The 10403-nt window shown below is 21.4% G+C and overlaps 1 protein-coding gene across 1 annotated transcript; it reads left to right on the top strand.

The window, feature by feature from the left end:
- The first annotated feature begins 406 nt into the window (after positions 1–406).
- LOC135146489 (WD repeat-containing protein 5-like) lies at positions 407–9124 on the top strand. Its single transcript, XM_064078629.1, has 11 exons — positions 407–441; positions 504–552; positions 1933–2058; positions 2429–2530; positions 2663–2785; positions 3880–3986; positions 4321–4385; positions 4715–4772; positions 5935–6049; positions 6174–6255; positions 9024–9124. Exons 2-11 carry the CDS (start codon positions 514–516, stop codon positions 9122–9124), a joined length of 918 nt encoding a protein of 305 aa, XP_063934699.1. The 5' UTR covers positions 407–441; positions 504–513.
- The last annotated feature ends 1279 nt before the right edge of the window (positions 9125–10403 follow it).

The raw sequence follows: 10403 nt of genomic DNA on the forward strand, positions 1-10403 counted from the left end.
CTTTGCATTTATAAATCCCTTTTTTAATAATAAAAATTCGTGTATAAAAGCGTTTATTGTACACATTTTATTCTACCTTTTAGGATTTACAATTCTCGTTACTGGTCAATTTTATTTCTTAAATTTTCTTCTCGTAATAATAGTGATAAAAAGTACATACAGTCAAAGAAACTTTGTGCTGTTAAATATAAATTTTATTATAAATTTATTTAATATTAACATTTTTGCTTAGTCTTTTAAGTTGGTATATAATAATTTTTTAACTTATATTTTATATAATGAATAAAGTAACTACTTTGGTTTCTATAACCTTTTTAGATTATCCTGTTACAACTTAACTTAAAGTGATTTAATCAGAATCTGAATACTATGTTTCAGTTATTCAATAAATAGTGAATTCTTTAATAGTAAAGTAGAAATTAAAAGTACCTATTTTTTAAGGTGCTGATAAATGTTTTTATATAATTATGTTTTTAAATGTTCTAATATTTTGGGACTTGAAGAATAGGGAGAATGGTCAAACCAAATTATAGAATTTGTTACACATTGCGGGTAAGTTGCTCAATATAAATTATCTACTGAATATTATAATTAGTATTAAATTTTCATTTTCGTAAAGAAATAAATACACTTTTTATCTTTCTAACTAAAGTTTGGCACTTTATGAATTTTAGCAAATTTTTGATGTTAGCTTACTATATATTATGTACTTTCCTAGTTTTTTTTTTAAATATTTATAAATAATGCATTTCTTTCGTTTAACATAACTGGCATAAATTTTACTGCTTCCAATTAATTTTAATGGCAAGTTTATTTGCCGTCTTATTTAAATGAAAAAAAATTTCTGATTCAAGTTTTATCTTAGTTTTAAAGATTTAGTATTTCGTTTTTAACTTTTTATAAATTAGTAATAAATAAATATTATAATTTTTGTACAACAAACTTTATAGTTTTATACGAAATTTACGTTTAAGTAAAAATTATTTGTTTTAAATTATTTCAATTAAAGAAGAACTTACTAGGGCGAAGCAATTTTAAAAAACAATTGCTCTAAAATTATTTTATTAATTATTTCTTACAAGTTTTTAAAACAAAGAAGTTGCTAATATTATTTTTTATATTTTAATTATAACTTTGTACAAGTATTTAAGTTAGTCCTTTTAAAATATCTTTTTTTAATAAAAAAATTTATATATAAAAATAATATTTCATTAAAGATAAGTTTCCTTAAAAAAAAAGTAAACGTGAAAAGTTTTTTTATTAGAAAACTTAATTGTGAGTTTCTATCAAGTTATTTATGATATATAATACTAATAATGCAATACACTATTTTAATTAAATTAATTTTATAACTATGAAGTCATAAATTTGGGCTTCTGAAGATCATTTAACTTATTTAACAATAATTTATAACCAGAAGAATTAAATTATAGTTTATATTTCTTTTCAATATTATAAAAAATAACTGATTATTTAAGTTTTCTTTAAGTTACCTCTGTTTGATAAACTAATAATATAATTTAGCTCAATTTTAATTTATTAAATTTATTTCGAAATAATTTATTAATTTTTAATTTAATTTTTATAACATTAGAACTCAAAAAAAAATTAATTTATTAACTTAACTTATTATAAACATAGATGTAATTAGTTTGGGGTCAAGGAAGATCTTTTAAAAATATATGACTTAATAGAAATTTTTACCTATAGAAAATTGGTTTCCTTAAAATTAATTGGAGAAATAAAAATATTTTATATAATTCAACTAATTTTTCAATTCTAACAAATCATTTTTGAAAAATAATTTAAAAATAATTTGTATTGATTTAAAGTAAAATAATTTCTGACTTTTTAGTAGTAAAATTAATTTGGAGCCATTATAGATTATTTAGTTTATTAAAAACAAACTTATAACTAGAAACATTTCTTTAGGGACATAGAAGATCCATTTCCTCAGTAAAATTTAGTCCTGATGGTTGTTGGCTGGCCAGTTCTTCAGCGGATTCCACTATAAAAGTTTGGGATTCTCAAAACGGACAATTTTATTTAACCCTGGAAGTAAATTTTTTTTATACTATAAAAAGATGTTAAATTGATTCTTTTTTAAAAAAAATAAATTTTAAAATCGTGACCTTTAAATTTTTTGCAATCGATATTAGTTTTATTAAGAGTTGTTTAGAATTATATTTTTTTTAAAAATATTTTTAGCTTTTAGAAAGTTTTCTATACGATTGTAAAAGATTACTTAATAACTTCTTATTATATTTGATTTTGTTGATTTGATTAAAAAAATTGTGAATAATTCAATAATAAATTTTTATTTACTATAATTCATTTGTCCATTAATATTTTTTCCTTAAAAAATAGTTCACAACTATAGAAACTTAATATTTTTATATCTTTTATAATTTACTATAAAATTTTGAAGGGGCACAGCGCTGGGCTGAGTGATTGTTGCTGGTCTTCTGATTCGCGCTACCTTGCCAGCGCCAGCGACGATATGTCCATTAAAATTTGGGATTTTAATGAAGTTTTCTTTATATATATATTTTTTTAGTTTCACGCTTTTTTGGGTTATAAAAGTTACTATAAAATTCTTTACTAATTTAAGAATTCTTATTGGTTCTTTTAAACTGTTTCTATTGGGTGTCACAATATTCAGGGTATCTGTGTGAGAACGCTTATTGGCCACGGCGGATACGTTTTTTGCGTAAATTATAATTATCCATCCAATCTTCTTGTCTCTGGCTCTTTCGATGAAACGGTACGACTATGGGATGTTCGGGTAATAATAATAATAATAATAATAATAATAATAATAATAATAATAACTAATAATAACTAATAATAACGATAGACTTTTCATATAACTTTAATTTATTTATTATTATCACTTTTTTATAAATTATTTTGGCTTTTATTATAAAATTTTCATAAAATAGCAATTTTAATATATTATTAAGTACTTATATACTATAATACAATTTTTAATAGAACTACGCAAACATTTAATTATGAAATATAATAAAACTAATAATAAATATATAATCTTCGTTTAATATTGATATAATAATAAATTATTAGTAGTAAATGTAAAATTTAAGAATAAATATTATAATATATATATAAACTTTTACTGCTGCTTTAAAAATTTTTTTTAAAGTTTTATTTTAAAAAACTTTTTTTATAGTTTTTTCCAGCCAAATTTTTATTTTAAATTATAATATATTCATAATAATAATATAAATATTAATTTTATACAAAATAGTAATTATTAAAAAGTAAAATTACAATAAACAAGCACATCTTTTATTATATGATTAAAATATATTATATTGTTTTTATTTTTATACTTGTTATTACGATTTTCTATAAGAAAGTATAAAACTTGTGGATGAAAATAATTATTATTACTAAGTATAAAAAAAATTTCTATACTATTTTTATTATTTTTACTTTTATACGAATATTTATGCAGGCGAGGATGTACTTATGTTTTTTAACTTTTATTGTTTATAATAAAAATAATTTATAAAATATTTATTTAAACTACTTCAGATAGAAAAATTTTTAAGATCTATTTATATATAATTTTAACAAAAAGTAAAAAAATGATAATTTAAAAAATTATTAACTCAAATTTTTAATATTATAGTAAATAAATAGTATTATATCAACGTATTAATATTGAATTACAGAAAACTTTTTTCATCCAGTTTTTTTTGTATTAAAAATTATACTATTATGAAAACTTCAAACGTTAAAAAAAAAAAGAAAAGTATTAATAAAAGTTTAAAAATAGTGAATAAAAAAATTTTTAACGCAACTTTTTATATAAAAAGTAAGCACATTGTTACTTATACTTATTATTATTGATAGACAGGAAAGTGCATAAAAAGTCTGACGGCCCACTCCGATCCCGTCACGGCGGTCGACTTTTCTTGCGATGGCACGCTGATCGTCTCTTCGAGCTTCGATGGAATTTGGTTAGTTTTAAAAGAATTTTTGATTGGATGAAACATTTCATTGTTTAGATTTATAATGTAAAGTTTTTTAGTGGTTTTTTTGTTTACATCATTAACATGTTTATATATTTATAATAATATTTAAGTATAATAAATAATAGTAATGAAATCATTAAAAAAACTTTATCATAGTATAGTCAACTTTGTTATATTAAAATTTACTAAGCAAAAATTTTATTTTTACTTGTTTATATTCTTATAAATTAATGCTCAAGTAAATTTTCAATGTTATTATTATATATTTTTTTAAGGAAAGCATTTAAATAGAAGTACATAATAACTTATTAATATTCAGTCGTGTGTGGGACACTTCGACTGGCCAGTGCCTGAAAGCTTTGCTTGAAGATAGCAATACTCCAGGTTTTTTCTATAAATTATATTAAAGTATTGCTAATATAATGATATATATTAAATAAATAACAATAATAAATATAGTAAAAGCAAAACTTTAACAGTATCTTTTCAAGTATACTAAAAGGGTTGTGCTTGGTTAGTGGTTTCTGGGCGGTCTTCGCACATAAAGTATAATGAATAAATGAGATAATTAATATTATTAAGAGAAAGTTATTTTTATTTAAGCAAATGATAATAATTATGTAATTGTTTCTTATCTTTACTGCTTTATATTGAAAATTATAATATTTTGTAATAATTTTATTTTATTTTATTATATTAATTTATATAAATAGTCTCTTTTGCAAGGTTTTCTCCCAACGGGAAGTTCCTTCTTGTAGGGACTTTGAACGGGTAGTTTACAATATTATACTTAAATCTTTTTCTTACTTAAAGTATTGTACAAAACTTTCTCTCCCATTATGACTATTTTTATATATTAAATTTTTTATTTATTACATGTATATATAGATTAAATATATATATTTATGTAGTCTTACTTATCTTTTATTTTCATGATGAACTATTTATAAAATTTTAATATTTTAATGCTTAAACAATTCACACTTAATTATAATTAATTTTTTTTACTTCTTTTTATTTATTTATTATTATTATTATTATAAAGTTTATTATATGTTATTTTACTTGTTTAGTATATTTAACGTGAATATCAGTTACTACATTCCTCTTTTTTGTATTATAAGCCAATCAATTTTTTTATAATTAAACACTTTCTCATTGGTTGTTATTTATTTAAGCACTAAACATTATTTTTTGTATATTTTAATGCTAAAATTTTTGGACTTTTACTATTAATATATATTATTATTAATTTCATAATTTTTCTTAAAAGCTAATTATTTTATTAATAAAAATCTTTTTATTGGTTAGTTTTATTAAAGCTTTTAATAACTACTTTAAAATATATTTGTCTTTGTTTATAATTATGGTCATAGTCATTAATATTTTAAGCTTGCTATAGTTCTTTAAACAAATCATATCATATTATAACTAAATCATTTTTAGCCATATTTTATAATTTTTCTGAATATATTTGTATATATTCCTTTAATGCTTTTATGTTATAAATATGTTAACCAATCAAACGTTTGTTATTGCCTGGTTTTTTATTGGCCAATTAATTGTGTCTTTAGTGCTTATATTTTTTATATTAAATATATATTTTTTTTTCTTATTTTTTTATTATATTACACACTTAAAACCTGCATTTTTATGCATGAATCTTTATTTTTCATTAATTTTGTAATATAGTCCAACCATATACCTTATAAATAAAACAATTTTCTATTGGTAAGTCATGAATTTTATTATAAATACTTTTTTTGTCGTTATTAAATATTAACATTCTTTTTTTCCTGTTAATTATTTAAATATTAGCCAATCACAATTTTATTAATTAAACAATTTGTTACGTTTTTTTGTTTATTGTTAATATTATATTTATATAAACCAATCACTCTCGTTTTAATTTAAGCAAATTGTTATTGGCTAGTCGTTTACGTCTTTGGGACTATATTAACGGCAAATGTCTTAAAAAGTATTCTGGCCACGTGAATTCGACTTATAGTATTTTTGCAAACTTTAGCGTTTCTGGTGGCAAATGGATAGTAATTATTATTATATGCATGACATTTTTTTTAACTTGCTATTTATTAACTTATTACTATTAAAAAAGCCAACTAGCGTTACAAATATTTTTTCTTTTTTATTTATATTATTTATTATTATTAGGTAAGCGGAAGCGAAGATAATAATATTTATTTGTGGGATCTTCAAACAAGAGAAGTTGTTCAAATACTTGAAGGCCATTCAGGTTGAATTTTTTTTTAATATACTTTTCTCCTTTTTTTCAAAAGCAACTGCCTACCTTTTTCATATTCAAAAGTGTTACTATTTAATTTTTTATTATACTAAGTATTTTTATAAAAATTTGTGCCACAATAATAAATATTTAACTGTAAAAGTATTAAAAATTTTGGTAAAGTAAAAACTTTTTTACCATATCAAGCTATTTTTTATTTTCTTTACTGAAATAAAGTTTATTTAATTTAATTTTCTAAAAAGAAAAAAATTTACAAAAGAGTTTGTAGCTTTTGCCCCGGTAGCAACTCTGCATTGTTGTTAACTGTTGGATTATTTTGGTTGAGAGTAGATGCAAAATTTTTTGTAAGTATTTAATTTTTTTATAAAAAGTTTGGACGAATTTAGAATTTTTAAAAAACTTTGAAGAGGTAGAACAGGAGGATATGTGGTTTTTGTGCTAATTCTAATCTATATAAAAAATAAATATTTTATAAAAGTAAATTGTATTTAATAAACTCCGGAAAAGTATAAATTATAACGAATTTAGAAGAAAGAGATCCTTTATTATCTAGGGGGCGCTTAAAAAACTTCGCAACGCACAGATTTTTGTCTAATTTTTTAAAAATGATAGCAAAAACTGAAATTTTTATTAAATAATTAGACAAATCTAATTTACTACCAAAAAAAGATTTCAAAAACTATGAATTATTAATGAGAAAGTTAATAAATTTCAAATAAAGGAAAAACTAGGGGTTAACAAATTTATTATTAATTAATTTTAAAAAGATCTTTTCTTGTATAATTCGAAATGCCCAAATTAGTTAAGATTGCATTGCTTTTGTAAGAGGTTTACGTGCCTTCCACTCCCACTTCAGTAGTTTTTAGCTTTTATAAGTTATTAATACTTATAAAAATCCGCTATAGTTTCCTAAGAGTTATTTCTGAAACAATCTATGAAATAAAAATTTTTTTTAAGAAAAATTCCCATAAATATGTAAGTCATTAAAATAATTTAAAACTTGAACGCAACGAGTATAATATTATTTGAAATCTCAAAAATAAAATTGTAACCTATAAAATTGTTAGTCATTCAGAAATTTTGAAACACAATTGCAAAAGAGATTAAGATTATTAGTGGATTATAAAAAATTATTATTTAAAAAGTAATTTTATTAGTTTTGTAGTTCTTTTTTTATTTTTAAAAAATGAACGCAATATCAAATAATGAAGAAAAAATATGAAAACCCTAAAAAAAAAATTTTTAAAATATTTCTGTTAGGTTTTGATTCTTTCAATAATTTACTAGTGCCGTATAGAATTAATTAAATAATGAAAAACAAAAAAAAGTTACACCGAGAAGTACGATATGGTCTTTAGTTTGTAACTTTTTTATAAAAAAATAATATTTGTAGATGAAGTTAAAAAAATAATTTCCAGTATTTTGCTAGTCATTCAATAATTTTTAAAATATGAATGCCATATAAACTTAAATTATTTAAAGAGAAAACAAAAAAAATAGGTATGACAATTGTTTGATAAAAGTAGATTAGTTAGTGAAGTTTAAAAAAAATTCCAGTAAGCCATTCAGTATTTTTAAACATACAAATGCCTTATAAATAAGATCTAATTAACAAAGAGAAAACAAAAAAAATAGAGAAACTTGCTGTGGTAATATTTTAACTTTTCATTATAAAAAGGTGGTCTTAAACAAAATTTTAAAATTAAAATTTTTAGTAGTCACCTAATCTTTCAATAATTAGAAAAACTATCGCAATATAAGTATAATAAAAAAAAGTTTTAGCCCGAAAGGCTCGTTAAAACGATGCCATTAATCTTTTAAATTATAGTGAATTTATATAAAAAAATATATTTCTTAAATAAGTATTACTTTTAGGAATGCTAAATCAATGTTTTTATTAAAAAAAGGAGTGGGAAAAAAGTTAATCTGAGACTCTGCCATACTAAAATTTTATTCTTTTCATAAAAAAAATTATATAATAAAATCTTTCTATATGTTTTTTAAAAAAGTCTAAGCAATTCTTCATAAAACTCGTAGTTAATCTCAAACTTTTTTTTCTAGCGAAAAATTGTAAATCCATAGCAGCCGGCTCATTTAATAATATACAAATATAATAAAAAAGTTCAAAAAAAAATTAAATATTTTATCTATTATTTTATATCTAGGTATAACAAGAATTTAATAAAATCTATTTATAATAGTAATATTTAAATATTTTTTTCTCATCTAGGTGTGTTGGTTTTTAAAATTAATTAAAAAAACCCATAGAACTTTATTAAATCTTCTAAGATTCTAAACATCTTTATTTTATACTACTTTGTGGATTATATAATGGTATATGCGCGCCATTAAATTTTATTGAATATCATAATTTAGTTTTTGGGGACTGTAGTATGACTTTCCTATAAAGTAGAATTAATAATTTTTATATAAAAATTTGTTTTACACGCTTCACAGCAACAGTTAAAGATTACTTATATATTTCTACTTTTTACTTGAAAGTCGATAATAATAATAATAATAATAGTAATAATTTTGGAATTTAAACATTTATTAAAGCTGTAGTAAAACTTTTTTTCTGTATAAATTTTTATAATTGTACCCATAAATTTTTACAACCACATAAAAATAGTTATATATATTACGATATATGGCCTTGAGTTTTTTTTTTTTAAATTTCTTTAAATGTATAAATATTTATATTTTTACAGTTAAAGTTTTATAGATATTAAATTTTAGTTTTTTTCATTGACATACAGATGTTGTCATTAGCTGCGCCTGCCATCCGACAGAGAATATAATTGCCTCCGGAAGTTTAGAAAAGGATAAATCGATAAAGTTGTGGAAGTCAAAGTTTTAATTCGTTATAATAAATTTCTGGATTCGTTAATTTAGCTCAAAGTTATAAATAAATTCTATTTTTCTTCACTATTAAAAAAGTAAATTGTTCATCTTTAAAATCTTGACTGAAAGAGAGTTTACTGTATATGTATATTATGATGTAGCCACAAAATAATTTTATTTTTTTAATTAATAATAATAAAACTGCCCCGCACAAATAAAGTTAAGCTATTATCAATTCGTACTACAGTAAAATTCATATAATTACAAATTTTTTTTTATAAATTTTATTAAAAAAAAATGAAAGCTAATAAAAAAATTTAATTCTCTAAAAAATAGTATCAGATATGAGAATTTCCAATGAAAGAATGAAGCTAAAACAATATTTTAAATTTCCGTAAGCCAGCAGGTAACCACTTTAAAAATTGTAGTTTTTTGTTTATAATCCTCCAGTAATAAACGAGAAATTTTAAAGTGGTGTAAACACAAGCTACATTGCTTACTTTTATTATTTTCTTGGAGAAACAAGCTTAAAAAATTCAAGAGCCTCCGACAACTCTTTATGAATATTTTAAAAGTTGAACACAAAACCCTTTTATAAACTCATATAATTCATTAAGGTCTCCCTGTTTATATCTCGTTAGTCAAGGCTTATCTGGTTGTAGAATTTGACTTTTCCACTTTTACGCTGTTCCTTCTAGCGTTCTGATTAAAATCAGGAAATTTATCTTTGCAGTATTTAAGCCACTTTTTTTCTTGAATAATAGTACCAAAAGACAAGATGTGACTTTAATCTAGATACTGCGTTACTGCGTTTTCGTCGTTAACAAAGGTCCTTAAATTTTATCAGTATTGACAATTTTATATTGTTTGAAATCACTCAAGAACCTCCTTTTGATTATATTTTAAGTTACATTTGGACAACTCCTCAAAATTTCTCTAGCGAAAAGCACGCTGGAAAAAATACTGGAGTGATATGTACAACTTCCACTAAAAAAGCGAGCTATTCAGATAATAGAACCGATTTTACGCTTAAACATACCCCATAATTGAGGAATTTGTTCCTTCTCCCCATTCCAGAACGCTGGAAACTTTTCCATGGTTCCATTAATATATAATATTTTTGTTTTCCCCTTGTTTTATTATTTATATACGTTTTTTTTAATATAACCTTATTGTAAACATTTTTATATTTTTTTATATAATTATCTAATTATTAAAATTTTTTTTAATATTTTTTAATATAATTACTTTATTATTAATAACTTAATACAATACTTGGTGGAGGCTTAAACTAA

This window comes from Zophobas morio, unplaced genomic scaffold (assembly GCF_036711695.1).
Source record: "Zophobas morio isolate AGI-343-1 ecotype UQ-CSIRO unplaced genomic scaffold, CSIRO_AGI_Zmor_V1 ptg000229l, whole genome shotgun sequence".
Classification (NCBI taxonomy): Eukaryota; Metazoa; Arthropoda; class Insecta; order Coleoptera; family Tenebrionidae; genus Zophobas; species Zophobas morio.